Source organism: Amia ocellicauda, chromosome 3 (genome assembly GCF_036373705.1).
Source record: "Amia ocellicauda isolate fAmiCal2 chromosome 3, fAmiCal2.hap1, whole genome shotgun sequence".
NCBI lineage: Eukaryota > Metazoa > Chordata > Actinopteri > Amiiformes > Amiidae > Amia > Amia ocellicauda.
The window spans coordinates 52,517,556-52,536,160 of record NC_089852.1 but is presented as its reverse complement, the minus strand read 5'-3'; the positions used below and the strand labels follow the sequence as shown (position 1 = coordinate 52,536,160).

Here is an 18,605-nt window from a genome sequence, read left to right as displayed (position 1 = left end):
TTAAAAACTAAAAGTGTAGGTTAGACAAATTAGAGAACAGAATAATTTAATTGTAGTTAATACACATCAATTCAAGCTAATTTACTCCCACAAAAAAAATCCAGGTTAGTGTTATTGTAATTTGACTGGTCCCCACTGTCCAGTCATGTTTATTTCTCCAACATTTTCACAGCATTAATTAAAATACAGACCTGTGCATAACTCTCAAGTCTCACTCATTGGGCATGAGTCTTACACATAAGGGCTACATCTCATGCCCCTGTTTTTGCCAGCAGAAACGGTTCCTGTCACCGCATTTCTTTAAAGTGACAAATCTCACGCATTTAGGTTTTGTATGAGAGCTATGCCTGTGTGTGAGAGCTGAACCACTAAAATTAAGCTCTACTGTTAGTCAATGTAATCTTCTGATGCTGTAGTTTCTTTCAACATGGCTGTGCCTGTGCTATAGAAACAAGTTTGTAGTCGGTGGAAGGAAGGTCCTCTTCAGTAGAGCTCCATTTTACATTCACAAGAAAATAGTTTGCATTGTTCTCACACCAGTATAAGGATTGTCATCATTCTGGAAGGTCCATAAAAATCATGAAACACCTGGAGAGATGGATGCAGTATGCTAGGTATTGCAGTTACCTCATTTTGGGAATGTGAGCAGGTGACCAAAGAAAAGAGTGTGTGGCTCAGATGAGGAAATCTGTATAGCAGAGTGAAAACACATGCCTGTTTGCCATGTAAATGATGTCATCTCAGTGTATTCAGAGATTATGCTCTGGCTTGTATATACCGCAGCCAGGCTGACTTCATTGACTTCACCAAGCCCTAGCACAGATGTTGCAAGTGAAAATACCCCTTTGAATCACGTATTTTATGTACAGTTTCTATTACCCATAAAGAAACCATATAATAATTTAGAATAATGTATTAGATATTACACTCACCTAAAGGATTATTAGGAACACCTGTTCAATTTCTCATTAATGCAATTATCTAACCAACCAATCACATGGCAGTTGCTTCAATGCATTTAGGGGTGTGGTCCTGGTCAAGACAATCTCCTGAACTCCAAACTGAATGTCTGAATGGGAAAGAAAGGTGATTTAAGCAATTTTGAGCGTGGCATGGTTGTTGGTGCCAGACGGGCCAGTCTGAGTATTTCACAATCTGCTCAGTTACTGGGATTTTCACGCACAACCATTTCTAGGGTTTACAAAGAATGGTGTGAAAAGGGAAAAACATCCAGTATGCGGCAGTCCTGTGGGCAAAAATGCCTTGTTGATGCTAGAGGTCAGAGGAGAATGGGCCGACTGAGCAACTTTGACTGAAATAACCACTCGTTACAACCGAGGTATGCAGCCAAGCATTTGTGAAGCCACAACACGTACAACCGGGTACCACTCATCTCCACTACAAATCGGAAAAAGAGGCTACAATTTGCACAAGCTCACCAAAATTGGACAGTTGAAGACTGGAAAAATGTTGCCTGGTCTGATGAGTCTCGATTTCTGTTGAGACACTCAGATGGTAGAGTCAGAATTTGGCGTAAACAGAATGAGAACATGGATCCATCATGCCTTGTTACCACTTGCAGGCTGGTGGTGGTGGTGTAATGGTGTGGGGGATGTTTTCTTGGCACACTTTAGGCCCCTTAGTGCCAATTGGGCATCGTTTAAATGCCACGGCCTACCTGAGCATTGTTTCTGACCATCTCCATCCCTTTATGACCACCATGTACCCATCCTCTGATGGCTACTTCCAGCAGGATAATGCACCATGTCACAAAGGTCCAATCATTTCAAATTGGTTTCTTGAACATGACAATGAGTTCACTGTACTAAACTGGCCCCCACAGTCACCAGATCTCAACCCAATAGAGCATGTTTGGGATGTGGTGGAACGGGAGCTTCGTGCCCTGGATGTGCATCCCACAAATCTCCATCAACTGCAAGATGCTATCCTATCAATATGGGCCAACATTTCTAAAGAATGCTTTCAGCACCTTGTTGAATAAATGCCACGTAGAATTAAGGCAGTTCTGAAGGCGAAAGGGGGTCAAACACAGTATTAGTATGGTGTTCCTAATAATCCTTTAGGTGAGTGTATAATTTAGTTACTTAATAATCTTCCTTTTTTATTAAAGTATACCTTTTGCTGTTTCAACTGGCATCACCCTGGCTGTGTTTATTAAGTTATAAAAAGCTTGTGAGTAAAATAACATTACTTTACAACACTATGCATTCTGCTACATTTGGAGTTCAGCATCATACAAAGAGACCTGTAGCTGTCCTCAGAAATGAACACAGGGACTCATGATATGTTCTCACAAAGCACATCTTTGTCAGCATGTGATTTAAATGACCAGAAATCCCTCACATGATTCTTCCCTAGATTTCCTGTAATTTCTTCTGTATGTATTCTCTCTTTTTCATGCTCAATATGAAAATGATACATGATACACCCAGAGCACAGAGGGAACACAAGCTTCCTCTTACATTGTGCTGGAGGAGACCAATCTCCTCTTTTCACACTGAAACGTAGAACCATACATTGGAGTCGTAACATTTTAACTTAACAGCTGCAAACTCTTTAGGATCAAACAATTTATCGATTTTTATTTGGTATAGGGCCTTTTCAGCAAATTTCCACAGAGTGCTTTGACAAATTTAAAACAGAGCACTAACGGCACTATAACCATAAATGTCAATGTAACCAAGTCTGAAGAGAGAAAAATTAAAACACTTTATCAACACTATCAAAAAAGTTATCTCTTGGGGTCCGAGGCCCAATGGTTTGCTTCTAGGCAGTTCACACCAGAAAACACTTACTGCCCAAGAACGACAAACCCCTATCTCTAATATAAATTAATAGGTTGTGAGAAGGGTGTCTCTAATTGTATAAGAGATAGCATTTTGTGCTCTGCACAGAATTATGTTTCTTATAGAATAAGAGACAACTTTAACTTAAAGAACGTCAGGATTAGACATAAATATCTATACAGTGAAAAAAACACATTTATTTTGGTTACATTTTACAGTCAACCCCCTTTCTCTCTGTTTTGCACAGTTAGCGCAGCCCGAGACACCTTTAGCACAACCTATTGATTTACATAAGAGGTATAGGACTGTTTGGAAATGCTGCTCTGTGATTGGCTGGTTTCTCATATGGGCGTTATAATACTATGGTGCGTGCATGTTTCTGTATTTGGCAGAGACATGGTACTTTCTGGAGAGGAGCATGAGTGCCACACAATAAATGACAGAGAAAGAGTAATCTGTGCAATGATTGTGAGAAAGGGTCTTTACACCTAACCTTGGCACTGGACAATTGCTTGCACAGATGACAGCCTGTTTGCTGGCACAGTCCTCACTAAAGGACTGACTTCTGGACTTCCTCTAGAATTGACTGTCTGCCAGGGTTTTCCTTCAGAACCAGTCTGGATGTATTTGGTTAATCCTGAATATGAGGGGCATATTTAGTCTGAAGGGCCCCCCAGAGATTACATATACATACACAATTTTGTTAGGCCATAAACTAAACACTTCTGTACTAGGCCTGCAATTACAGTGCCACAGAGCAACATGTGGCTTAAATGTAAAAAATGTTGACTACCACTTTAAGTTAACACCTGTTTCTTAATAAGTAAAAAAAAGGCACTTTTAAAAGGGTGAATTTAACATGACATAAAAGCTTTATGAATACAGGTCTGTGTCTAAGAGAGAGGTGAAGGATACCCCACAACTTGGCAACACTGTTGCAGTCTGTTACAGGACTGGTATTTAAGGACTGGTATAAAATAATATGAAGAAAAGATCTGGCACTTAAAATCCCCTACAAGGTCATTCTATCCAAAAAGAAATGAAAATCAGAATTTCCCTAGGTATTTTTAGTTTAATTTATTCATACTAAATATAAATGAAGTACATATTTTCTGTTCCCTTTAGAATAATAGTACCCTGTAAATACAGTGCATACTACAACACCACATGCTTGAAAGACACATGTCACCATGTCTTTGTCTAATGTTGATAAGCTAAATTTGTATATTTACATCCATAAAAATTGTTCCTCAGGCATTGCAAAGAATACGTGTCTGCCTTCATGTCCTACCACATATGAGACCACTCTGGCGTTATGTGCAGCACACAACACTGCCTGCATAGGCCACCTCAGTGCACATCTGCAGTGAGAGCACATTCATTATAGTCAACAAATCTGACCAACAACTTTAACCAAGGTAAGAAGCTCCATCACGTGCTTTCCAATGACATACACACGATGCATGGCTGATTTGCTACATAAACACATAGAACAAACAGTATATATTATACAGGTTAGAATTGATTCAAAATATTGGTGCTTCATGCAGTTTGGCTAATGACATCATAACATGTTTTTGCTTTACAGAGGGCAATTCATTTCCCTAAGGGCTCAAGGTTCATGTTTCATGTTCTGCAAAGCTAAGAACACCTCTCCAGACTGGACAGCTGGTGTCTTTATGTGGTTGTTCCAGGAAAAGATTAGGTCATATTTTTCATTTAATATCTGAATGTGTTTTGTGTGCACAAGTACATGCAATTGGTTCAATAATGCCAAAAAAGACAGAAAATAGGTGTGCACCCAGACAGACTTTGCAAAACTGCAGACACGGCCAACCTAAATAGACACAGAAGCGCACCTGCGTTCACACTATGCTCCCATTATATGATCTTGCTGTTTTATTCAATCAACTGTAGGCCATTCTGATATTTTCTTATACTGTAACCGTATTCACTGTAATGTGTAGATTATTATTAAGATTATTATAATCATCAGGTATAGCAAGCATTCCTGAGAAAAAATATATCAGATTTATGAACCAATGTTAATATTTCTATTTTATATTTCCCTGTTACCTTGTGTTGTTTCCCCACCCAAATTTCTAATGGCTACTTTTTGTTACACAATACAGATTGAGTACATATTAATGTTTAGCAGCCCTCTTTGCAACTAAACTCACCTTAAAAACAATAAGTAACTCTCACACATTTTTAGGATGAGAGTAGAGCGTGAGAGATGATGATCGTAGAGGCTACGTGGTCAGATGGCACAAGGAGAAGCGCATACTACAAAGTTCAAGCCATAGCTATGTTGCTGTTTCACTGGCTGACACCCTGAGGAAGTTGCATAACCTCCTACAGCTCTGTCCTTCAGATGAGATATGAAAGCAACATCCGGACTGCAGCAGTTGTGGGTGCCATAGATCACCTCCCCCCCCCAAGTCTCTCTAATGGCCTTGTTAACATAAGGTTTGTGTTGTTGTAAACAAAGCTTGTTCTGCTTGGAAAAAACAAACCCAATAAATAACTCTGTTCCTTTGTTATTGTAACACGGCTCTCAGGACGAAAGGAAAGGGACACGGTTTTATTTGCGGCTTTACATCAGCATGTTTACATCCTTTGGGTGTTCACATTGTACTTCTGGAAAAGGAGGTCACATGACAACATGCAGTGCACTGTGGGTGACTGGTTGGGATTGCTGCAGCTCAGATCTGTGCATTATTGTGGCTTAATTTGTTTCTATATATTTTTGTGTGTGTTAGCAAACTCCAACACAACCTTTTGTTTCTTGCATGGGTCCAAACAACACCCCTTATAGTTGTGTTTTTAACACAGGTGTAATGTACAGTATTTCCCCTTTAACTTTTCTTATGTGTTCTTGAAGGTGAAAGGGCACATACAGCATTCCACTACAGGGTATGGGTCACTGTACAAAGAAACATGACCCTGACAGGTCCTTTTTCCAATCAAACTAAGATCCCCTATTGAGAATATCTCGCTGGAATTGGATATAAACACTTACATAAATCACAAATAAACCTTTAAAAATATATAGAAGTATTCTATGCAGTAACCTATATGTGCACATTAGACCACTTAACAGTCAAAATGTTAAATGCTACTTAACGTAGCTATTCTTTTCCCAAATGATTTACAGTATGAAATCAACAGTTGGCAGCACAGCCTTGTAATCAAACTGAAGTCTTCCTTCCTCTTATGAATTTAAATTGGTCACTCAGTCAACCGTTTCATTTAAGTATCAAATGTTTCACTGAACTTTGACGTCCTAGAGAATTGAAAAAACAAAAAACAAAAACAATGGATTTGTTCTATACTTTCTATTAGTTTTCTTTTTTTTTAAGTTATCCAGTTATAACTACAACACCTTGCCACTAGGAGTTCACAGTAAAAGGCAACGGGGAGAGATAGTCACACAGCACTTTTATATAATTTTCACATCATTTTACATCATCATATAATCTACATTTCTAAGATCACATAATGTCAGTAAAAATAATCATACCTTTTAATGCCCTATACACAAAAAGTAAACCATCTCAACCTCAAGGACAGCTGTGCTGTTAATTGTCACGCAAGATTCATTGAATGCATTCAATTTATATCACTTAAATTAACTTACTTCAATTTAACAAATTGACTCACATGGTGGAGAGCCAAGTAGGGAGAGTTCACAGAAATAATGAACAACAATAATAATTATAATAGTTAATGTGAAATTAAATAAGAGTATGGAGCTTTAGGACTATTACAGCTGGTCACAACATGCTAAACTTTGGATGACTAGTTTATTTAATTGGAATATAAAATGTATTTTTGTCTGCTGAAACTGACAAGGACAACAAACTGGTAAGAATCCTTCTAAAATGTCATTTTAATAATAAAAAGCTCTGTACAAAGGTACAGAGCGTTTTAATATTAAAACACATTTATGGTAAATGCCATGCACATCTGTGTATCTTCAGTTGTAATCTGGGATTTAATATGATTACTGATATTAAGCCCTATTGGTTAGTTTGATAGGGCTATCTAATATTGTTTAAACGTTACCTTTCCATTTCCTGCTGGTGCATTCATAAACATAAGAAACTGTAAATGTGCCAGGCTTCGTTTTTACTACAGTGTGGCTTAAACACAGTGTGTTTCTTAGTAAATGCTCTGAATGGTCAATCTAGTTTCTGTACATGTGAGACAGAAGGCCACTACAACATGACAATTCGATCGCGCTGGCACCCAGCAAAGGCTGACATCTACTTCAATGAGATTCTAGACATGCCATCAGTTGTTCTAAGCCTCTGTGCCTTTCAAATGCCAGCACTGATCCCAACATGTATCTGCAAATGGACAAGCTTTTCTCTGCTATTCCTTGATTCGGAGCCAGGCAGGTTGCCCACTGGGCTCCCAGCTGTCAGTGCTGCACAGACGGCAACAAGCCTGGCAGGAACCACACATAGCTGGAATTCAGGGGATAATTAAATCACATAGTGGAGAGGCCTGCCACACCAAAGCCCAGCAATACCATACACTTCAAGAGACCAAAAGAGCCAAAGCATTACTGAATTAATCTACTAAATCAATGGTATTTTATTTTGTGGGGCATGTTGAGAATTGTGTTATTGAAAGCTTTAATAGAGAAATGTATACTTCTTTAACACTGCTTCTTTGTCCTTTTGAATCTGAGAAATGATCTGATTATATGATGTAAATGATCTGATCAAATTTTGAAATGCTGTTGTTTTTTTCACCAAATATAGAAATAAATTGAGTGAAAGGACTTTGACAGTTTGTGATATGTGTAAGTGTAGTATACTGTATATTTTTACAGCACACCTGGCTAAATATTAGTAAGCACATTGTATATGTTGTTCAAATATTAAAAATACATTTTGATCGGGTGTTAAAAAAAACCCAACAGAACAGGATGAAGCCTCCCAACTTCAAATCAGTTTTAATATTTAACTTTTACCGTCCAGGATGTAGGACCTTACTGTACTTGCCTGTTTAAATTGTAAATTGGAATGTGTAAAATGTAGTATTTTGAATTGCTATGTTTTAGTTTAATTGAATTTGTAATGAATGATGCCTTTTACTTAACTGTATTTTTGCACTTTGTTTTACACTTATGTTGTAAATCAAGAAATAATAATAATAATAATAATAATAATAATAATAGCTGGGGTTTTGCATAGGAGAATGAGGGAGTTTACAACAGGGCTGTGATAGATGGAAAATAGGCTACTTTTTTAATTACTGTACTCTCTATAATGTATTATTTGTAATAAGTTATGGAATAAGTTTTGAAAAAGTTTTCAGTTGTGGCTACCAAAAACTTCCTAAAATGACAAAAAATACTATTAGTCTGAGATTCTTTGTTCTCATGTTTTTATTTCGAATGACTGATTTGCCAAAGGTTTTGGTGCTGTCACTTGCATCCCTACAACAATGACTGGCTGAACAACAGGTCAAACTTGATATGTAAAAAAATGAAAAAAACTAACAAATCTATCTGTATTTGACTATGGATGGCACAAATATAAATGCTGATAGACAGATATTTGAATACTTACAGCTTAGATGTAATGTAGGTACAACAGGGAAAAGATGTAAACCTGCGTCAGGCCAATCTCGGTGGAGAGGTGGAAGAGCAGTGTGAGGGCATTACATTGGTGTCAGAAGTGCGTGAAATGAGCCTGCGTCAGGCCATCTTCAGTGAGGAGATGGAAGAGCAGTGCAAGGGTGCACTGTAGCGAAAGGGGGGAGTAGTGTAGGGATCTTGAGCCTCACTAAGAGGCCTGGGCCTTTTAGGGATGTGGTAAGATCACTGCATTGTGGCATGGGAGAACAGGTTTCAAGTCCCCATTGTAGCCAGAACCCCCTGGGTTGTTACAATATGTATGTATTTATCCACATCTCTCTATTGAGTTGAGTGTAAGGCCTAATGACACACAATCATATTATACATCCTCAATTAATGTAGCACTGGTCTGTTCTTTCCCATGCATGACCTTTTTAAAAAATGTCCAATCTGGGATTTCCTTTCAAGCTTGTGACCTTTTGGTATTAATCAAACTTTTTATTGAGAGTTCTCTCTCTCTCTCTCTCTCTCTCTCTCTCTCTCTCTCATTGGCATACTATCTTTAGGCATTTAGAGTGAGTCTTATTTGCATTGTTTTGTAACCATGAAGAATATTGCTTCCCAATGTGGGCATGTGGGACCAAATAGGATTATGTAAACAAACTAACAGAGGAAAAAGTCAGTAACTGCAAAACAAAGGTTAAATCTTTCCCAAGAGGTTAAGAAGGCCAATAATAACAAATATACAGCTCTGAAAAAAGAGACCACTTAACATTGATTTCTGAACTTGGAGTGGTCTCTAATTTTTTCCAGAGCTGTATATATATATATATACACACACACATAACATATAGAAGGTAATGTAATGCACAAAAAAAAGTTTTTTAAAACATCTTTTTAAAATATATATTTGTAAGATATATAACACATTTTTTTATCATCAATAGAATGAGAATCAGATTTGATGTTATTCATATACTATTTTTACAAACAAATATATATATATTTTTTTAAATGTTCACAGTTCACAAATGAATCACAGTTTTTGCTCTTTTCCTCTCTGCCACAGAGGTATTAAGGGACACTATTGGCAGTCATGTGGGATGTCTCTGAACGTTTGTTCAAAGCTGCTGAAGAGCACAGGTTTTGAGTAGCTGTGCAGGATGGGGCCTGCATACACACAGCACTGCACTCCAGGAGCTTGAGTCACAGCACTATCAATGAGGCCAGGCCTTTCAAACTCCTTTTTCTGTTCTGTCTTAGATGAGGCTTTTTGCATTTTCAATGTTTCATATAACAAAGTCTCTATCCATATAAACCCACCCGATCCAAAACAGGTAGAACACAATATCTAGCTGCTGTCCCTTGGCCACAGTTTTGTCAAAGAGATTCTGAATACCTTACCTTGTCACCAATTACTATCAGATATTGGGCTTTATTCCATCTCAAAGTCAGATATATGGAACCAAGGACTGCTGTGGACGGATTGAAGAGAAACTTCAAGCACGTTGAGAAACTCAAGGATATGTCCACCAGGTAGGTGCAGGTTGGGGAAGGCCAGTAACCCTCATAGACGAGGATGAGTTTATCCAGTGCAAAGGGCAGAGGGGAGAACACTATTAACTCCTGCCACATTGCAGGAGGAGAGGGCTTTAAGAAGGAAGGCTGAATTCCAGGAGACTCTAGAGCTGTCCCCAGCAAGGCTGGCACAGGAGGGGTGTGCTGGGACAACATGCACCTCACTGAAGTGCTTTGCAGAAACAATCACTAGCAGGAAGACAAACTTCAAGATTGGGTTAACCCCCTGTCCTTTAACCCTGCATTGAATGGAACAACAACATAACGGATCACTCACCACACTATGCTCTTTGACTGGTGGTGCTGGAAGCCTTATCCAAGGCCCTGTCTGAACTCTTACACTCAATAAGCTATTAAGCTCCAGTCTTGAAGTTGGTATTCCCCTGTGTAAAAACAGTTAGAAAAAATACCTTGTGCTTCCTAACTAGTTGCATAAGCAACAGCCTTCGCCCAGGACACTGAGAAGCAAAAGGGTGTGACGCACAGAAGAGATTGAAAGGGGTCGTGCATCACAATGTCAACCCATACAGGGGCCTATCGGCACCTTTGATATAACTCAGAGATATTCACCATGACCGATGGCAATGTCTGAAAATGTCTTTATTCCTGTAGTTATTAGCTGTAGTTATTTTGAACTAGTCACAGGAGGCAGTGAGGTGAATTGGAATTAAAATGTACCCAACTTTAGAACTGGACACCTACAACATAACTGTAGGCCAACACTCCTTCCATGGTAGAGCAGACATTCTGGGCTAGAGATATAACCTATGCTAGAAAACTGCTGGTACAGTTTGTTGTGCATGCCTGTTTTAATACACTCTCAACAACTGGTTCCACTGAGAGTAAGAGGAGAGGATACTGACTTTAGTTATAGGCAGTTAGAATAGTTATCGTAGCAACAAATAAACAAATATACAAGAAGACAACAACAGCTATGAATAAATAACTGTGTGTACATTTTTGACTTTATGTCCTGGGGGTGCTGGGACATGAGCAGATACTCCCTGAGAGATAAGCATTCTTTACATAGCTCCTGAATTAAAAATAGTCTGGCGTGGCCTGCTGAAATGCTTATTTAATTGGATTATTGATGTTTTTTCATACTGCAGAAAAAAGTTCCATTAATATACTACATATTCTGTACGGTGTGTGTAGTCCTCATTAATGGTACACAACACATTTTTGTAGTGTATGCGGTTTGCCACTGTAGGTACCTATGCCACTATGCCAGCTATGATAAAAAGCTATTAAACAGGGTACAGTTAGTGGAAATTATTGGCTCTGATTCGCTGAAGTTCCCCACGGCTCTTTATATTATGTCCCACATCAATCATAAATTACAATTACAATAGTTGATGGCATTTCCCTTTTTGTTTTGGAAGGAGGTTCTTTACCGTATGCAAATCCAACATTAAGTATTGTGTTTTGTATTTCATACATGGTCCAGTCCTATATCTCTAGTCAATATTCAGTGAAATGTTTTGTACTTTGTACCGTGCGCTTTGCATTACAGTGAACATCATCAATTTGTGCGTATTGTAACGTATTGTATCATGCCCCTCTTTTTGACCAGGGTGCAACTTTTCAGGAATGTTGGAAGTTAAAAAAAGGCCATGGACTGTGAATCAAGATGTATAACCTCTGGAGAGCCCAAAGGTAACAGTTAAAAATTGAGAGCTATCCACAGGGAACAGCAACTCAGCTTGGTAGATGGGTTTCAAGGAGTTTGGCATCTCCTCTGCAGCTAAATAGCCTACTGTAAACAGCGTGCTGCATTGCTTTAATCTGTTGGCAAAGAGTGTTCCTATAAATAACAGTGGTCAGCCAAGTCAACCAGATGCTTTATTAAACACCTCTTATTAGTTATAGCTTTTTAATGTAACAATAACAGGTCTAACGAGAATCAGAAAAAAAATTAAGGACCTCACATGATAGGTAATCAAAGCCAACTTACAGTAAGAGAACTTTTGAACTCTCTACTATTTACCAAAAACCTCAAAACAAGGCATCTTTATGGTAGAATATACAGGTCTGGAAAAAATGTATAGACCACTGCAATTTTTTCTTAAATCAGCATCTCTACATGTATGGCAGCCATTCCATGCCAGTGTCTGTTGAATGCTCCATGCCACACAGCCAGGTCAATCAAGCTGTGGATGGAGGACCACCAAATCAAGACCCTGTCATGGCCAGCCATCAAACAAAGCCGAGCTGCTTGAATTTTTGTGCCAGGAGTGACATAAAGTCACCCAACATCAATGTGAAAGACTGGTGGAGAGCATGCCAAGATGCATGAAAGCTGTGATTGAAAATCAAGGTTATTCCACCAAATATTGATTGCTGAACTCTTCTTAAGTTAAAACATTAGTATTTTGTTGTTTAAAAATGAATATGAACTTATTTTCTTTGCATTATTCAAGGTCTGACAACACTGCATCTTTTTGTAATTTTGACCATTTGTCAATTTCTGCAAATAAATGCTCTAAATGACAATATTTTTATTTGGAATTTGCGAGAAATGTTGTCAGTAGTTTATAGAATAAAACAAACATTTTCATTTTACCCAAACACATACCTATAAATAGTAAAACCAAAGAAACTGATAATTTTGCAGTGGTCTCTTAATGTTCACCCAGAAATAAAGCACCCAAAAGATATTAAATATATGTTAAGGTCCAGGAGGAAAGCACATTAACTGTGGTATACCATGGGAGAAGCATAACAAAGCACAGTGAAATCATTTCAAAGCATTAGGTATGGTAAACGATGGTAAATCATATGGTAAAGTATCAAAGTACCAAACCAAATTGAATGCAAAATCTAAATATATCAACAAAATGCTCAAACTCATCTAATGCTTGGATATAGTTTGTAACTGGTTGAAATTGACACACTCTAAATTTTACTTCTGAGTGACTGAGTTATATGAAATATTGATGTGATTTGGATCCCCCAGCCAACTTCAGATGGCCATAACTCGCTGCAAAACTGACACAGAGAGCGTAGTTTCACAGCTCTCAAATAGGGCTTTCTGGCCATTCTATGAAGTATTATGTGAAATATAAATACATAAATACAAAATTAAGATAATAAAGCTGCTACCTTTGGCCTCTATCTACACTTCCTGCATTTTCATGTTGTGCCTGCAGTTGGCAGTTGGGAGCTCAATCCAGAGTTACAGGTGATCTTGTAAGTGATGCAAAACACACACTCCATAGTCAAAACAATCAGTAATCGAGTGTAGCCTACCCTGTTAAATGTCAGAGATTGAGTATATTCATGATTGATTTCATACAGAATGCTCCTGTGGGAAAACTGCTTACACTTAGTTTGCTCTCATCACATTTCATAAGGGCTTGTGTACTATGGAAGAGCAGATATAAACACTGAGAAATCTGAGTATAAGAAAGTGCTAGGGGAAAATGGTTAATTTTTGCTAATTTAGGGGAGTTCATTTTATCTTTGAAGAAGTGGTTTCCAGTAATATATCTCTCTTTTGCCCACCTGTGTATTAACTTATAAAAGCACACACACTCACACATATGCGATAACTCGATACATCAGAACCTGCACTAAAAAACATTTACACCACTTCCTGTATTTGCGGCCACTATCATTCTCTGCATATTTCTTCCGACTTCACCCACCCTTTTTTTAGTAAATGTCTTGAAGAAAATGGTTTGCTTTTATTTAAACCAAGTGTTTTGCAAGAGACTTGAGTCCAAGGAAAAGATACCATCAGGTTTTAAGGAAGTTTAACTGTAGAATGTTATGCGTTATTGTTCTGTTGCTTTTCAGCTGCAAGACCTTTTACGCAGCTGTATGAAGGAAGCAGACGTGTACTGCGAGTTTAAACATCAATTAGGCAGGGACAAAAAGCTGTACTAGTTTTCACCCGGCCATGGGCCTAAATCACCTAAAACTCAAATATGAACAGGGTCATAGTCAGGTGATGGACTCTGTGATGGCACAAGGGGCACATAAAAAGGCTGGACACTGTAAACTACCTTGAAGGCTGCTTAGTAAAGAAATCAGTACAAAAATAGCATTACTACAAGAAGAATCAGACGTGAAAGCCTCCACACTTTCAGGACTTCTCCCATAATGCTGTTTGAAAGTATTCAGTGCATGATGCAATACTGTTTTTAAAGAGAGTATTAGTATCAATAAAAGTATAGGAGATTTTGGAAATTAAATAAATAGAGGAAAAGTCATACAAAAGAGAAAGCCGTTAAAGCACATGTATTTACTATCATCCTTTCTGCCCTTCACTGGTTCCCACCTCCTTTAAAACATCCACAATACCAGCTATGGATTGGTTTAGTTTTAAGTTTATCATTTTAGTTTACCTTCCCATTTTCATGGTAATTTGAGCAAAATGTTTCACCACTTTCGTAGGAAGGAGTTTATTTATTTATTGGTCCAGACCATACATATCCCATTTAGAGTGTAACCCTAACATGCAGCATTGATCTCCTACACACAAAGGCCAAGAGCCTTGCAATGGATGCAAAGGACAGTGAAGGGTGGACAGACTCATAAATAAGAATGCAACACAAGTTTGTTCTTCAATTGTATGAAGCCAGTAGCCACATCCTGTTTAAAATCAGAGACCTAGCTGTTCACTTACCTACCGAGCAAAATTGCCTGAACAGATTACCTGATTTTTTGTATATGATTTTGGTTGTTTTTAATGGCTTTGTTCTGTTGATGTGAATATGTAGAGATGCAGAATCTAGTGCACCTCAAACTTTAATGGCAATTGCTTCTAATGCACAATATATGCACTAATAATTAGAATAATAATTAAAAGAAGAAGAAAATTACTATCAAAATACTTAACAAATCTGAAATAGGTCTCCCAATTCCACAATCAGATTAGCAGAAAGGGTTATATTTGCACCTACTGCACCTACAAATTAAGAAGAGGGACAAGTGCAGGACAACTTCTAACACTGTATTTTAGTGAAAAGCAGTTGTATGTTGTATGTTGTTCTGTGGTTGGCCTGATTAGGATTCTGAACAGTCCTGAGTTTTAGTTGACCAGTAGGGATTGAGTTTCTTGTACTGTATGTATGTTTTGGAAACTATTAACCTGTGCGAAAAGTGCCAAAATTCACTGTCTGGGAAAACTGCATTTAGATTGCCATGTCTAAACAATCTTCACTCTTTTCTTTGTAAGTGGGAAATGGTCACATCACGTCACACCAGTACTCTGGGCTTATCAAGGAATGCACGGCATCTTGTACGAATGGAATTATCTGCTGGCCAAAGCATTTTTAACTTTTTCTGTGTATGGGTAGGGACCTGCAAATAATGTAATACTCCGAACATAAAAATGAAGGAGGTAATAAAATAAATAATAGACAATTTTCAAATACCTTTTCAGTGTTACATTCTGTAAAGCTGAGCACTAAAATGTGTGCTATTAACATGGAAACATTTTCCACTGCGGAAGAGTTGCACTTTACAGAGAATCCTCTATTATTGCCTATGAGTCCTTCAAGGTATAAGCACTGAAGCTCCAGACATCTGAAGGAGTCAAGGAGGCCTCCCTGATATGAGGATATGCACCAGTAACATAGGCCTAGAGAACATGTCCACCAAGGACCAACATTTTCATTGTTTAAGAGCTGTAACAAGCTTATATTTCTGTATATATTATAATGACATCATGACTGAAATACCACTGCCTTCAGGCCTGTACAGTCTGCAGAAGAGTGGTATTATCTCCATGTGCAATAATTATTATTAAAAGCAACAGCGTGAGCACTCCACGGTGGTCTTCCATTATTTCATAATACTACCAAATTATACTACTATATTAAATAGTAATATATTAATAATAACATTAATTAAAGCTCACCATCTGTGAGCTCTTGCTATTGCCTCCGGGGATCAGTCAGCTTTGTGAAGTCTTCTCTGATAAGATACTGGTTCATATCTAATGTCCTCAGAGTGAAGCACTTTTTGCTACTGAATTACTGAACCATTGAAGTATAGAGGCATGTGTTTGTAAAACTGTGATATTGTTGGGACAGGGACAGGTGAATGGTCACAACACTTATATTTGCCAGCTTCAGGCTGCATGCAGTGACTAAAGTTTAAGTTTAAGAGTTCCTCTGTGACAATGATATTTTTTAGGTTACTAATTTTGTCACCCTCCAATTTCTGGACCCCCCCCAAATGATGGCACCCAAGGCGACTGGCTAGTGTGCCAATTGATTGTGCGGGCCCTGTCCCCTGTGGTGAATCTAGTCAAATGTGGCACATTTGTCTGAGAGAGAGCATCGTGGAGGATAGCCCTAACAACATTGATTCGTGTAAAAAATACACTGTTCATATCCCCCATACTATTAATAAAATTCCTCCCCCAGATCATGTTTTGAGCTGATCACTGAGAAGTTTAGAGTGAAGTGGAATAAACTACAGAACTGAGTAAAATGATAATACAGTACAGTACCCTGAAATGGATCAGGGGCAACCCCCCCAACCACCTCTATTCCAAGTTCAGTCTATCAAACATATTGAAACCTGACGTTTCAAAGTGAGAAATACTAGTTGGACTTTTTTATTTTCCTTTTTTAATTTTCTATTCAGTTGCTTAAATAGATATATTGCATTACTGATTTCACATGGTTTCCACTTGAATCGCATGCTGAACACAAAGGATGCCTGTAATGCCCCCAAAGTAAGCATGAGTGCTTTTGTGCTTGAACTAGTCCAGTAAGAGTTGGCGGAGGTCACTAAAATCATGTGTCTTGCATTTCATAACCAGAGAAAATGCAACCAATTCAACTCTCTTACTAAGCACACGTTTCCCAGATTTTAAATGAACATCATTGTCATTTATAACGTCAACAATGTCGTCCCTGAGTTACAAGTTAGATATCATTTTCCTTTACAAAGTCCTTCACATGCTAGCTTCAACTGTCTTAACGTAAAGCTGCGTGGAAGAATGGATATATTGGACATAACTACTTAAACGTCGCAACTGCAATAGTCATTTTAATAATTTAACAAATATATTTTAACAACTGAGAAATATACTTAAAAAAAACTTAAAGTAACTTAAAAGTCAGTAACTGCGTACAGAGAGCCGAAGAACTGAGCACTCACTGTTTACAATGACTCATGGACTGTTGGAGCTACCCAAGTTGTCATTCTAAACTTAATAGCCCCGAAGTTAATAAAAAGTACTATTAAACCGCACTTTACCTCCATCCTCGGGGGGTCCTTTCCTAGTTTAACGGCCCTTATTGCTCCAATGTGTTGTTGTGAGCTAGCTGAACTCCAGCCCTGTTTCTCCGGAGCTGACAGCCCTGGCAGACGCGCAGTGCGCACTGAGTGACAGCGCTGGTCCAGCAGCGCTTCTCTCTCTGGCGGGGTCTGCTCTCTCTGCTCTGGGGTATATTTAGACTCACACAACAGCTCCTCCTAAGCGATCCTACAGGAGACTGGGCTACTCAGCAACCGTGCCCAGGGTTTGTGCAAGAGCAGAGTGAAACTGTTTTAAAACCAAACAAAAAGTTCGTCTTCCTCATTTTTTTTTTTAAATCTACTTATTTCGTAAGAGAGTCTCCTGTGGAAGAGAAGTGCAACCGACTGTTTTCCAACAAATGTATTTACAACTTCAAAGAATTGTGTTTCGTTGTCTAATTGTATTACAGTCTATATTACAGTGTAACACAGTTTCAGTGTGTGCATTGAATAGTGGCCCAAGCCCACCAAGATCCGTGCCAAGCAGTAGCTGGAGTGCCCTGATATCAATCATTCATCACATACAGGAACTGAGATGCTTGAGTTTACGGTTTCCCAGGAGAACCTGTCTGTCCAGTACCAACTATAGTGCAAAAGTATTGAGGCTGGATTCCCATGTGATATAATGTCATCTGGCAAGGGTTCACAATCTCACAGTACATTTCCAATTATTCCAATCAGTTATTTTTTGTGGAAGTGGAAGAATATAACTTATACCTCTGGACTCCACAGGGTCCCCTTCGTGTTAAAGACTAATACTTCATACAACTAAAATAAATAAATAAATACTGTTGTAATATCTGCTCCCAATGTTACATTATTACACTATAGATGTGAACTGCCACAAATCAGCATGCCTTCTGTCCAGCCTGTTCTGAGAGTCTGGTCACAAGCACAAGATCTGAAGTCAAGAGCAGCCAGAAAGTAGCCTTATTTAAGGATTATCTGGACACACAGGTACAGCCAGGGAAGTTGAGTTGATGGCTAAAATTCACTTCCCAGTGCTCCACAAATACATCAGTGTCTTGTTCAAGAACATGATAGTATGTAGGGAGTTCAAGGGAGATCAGCTCCACCATCAGACAAACCTTACTGAAGCAGTCAGAGCACTTTCAATACTGTTAAAATAAACTAAAAATGCAACCTTAAATACAGCATTTCACTGCAGAAAGTGGTCAGAAAAGAAAAAGGAAAAATAATCTTTAAGACCAGAAGTTATTTAGCCCTTACTAAAATACATTTGTTTTTCAGGTCTTGTACATCTATGAATAGTGCTGACCAAATTTGGTGGGGGTAGGGAGGGAGACATCCTGGCTTTAAAACAATTTTTTCTGTGTGTGTGTGTGTGTCACACGTGTAATGACTCA

General features: G+C 38.3%; 1 protein-coding gene across 1 annotated transcript in view; it reads right to left on the bottom strand.

Moving 5' to 3' along the window:
• Positions 1 to 17,531, bottom strand: part of LOC136746986 (capZ-interacting protein) — a 33,884-nt gene extending 16,353 nt beyond the window's left edge. The window contains exon 1 of the mRNA XM_066699919.1: positions 17,197 to 17,531. Coding sequence (XP_066556016.1) covers positions 17,197 to 17,202 — 6 coding nt within the window. The 5' untranslated portion in view covers positions 17,203 to 17,531. The remainder of the gene's footprint in view (positions 1 to 17,196) is intronic.
• Between the last annotated feature and the right edge of the window lie 1,074 nt (positions 17,532 to 18,605).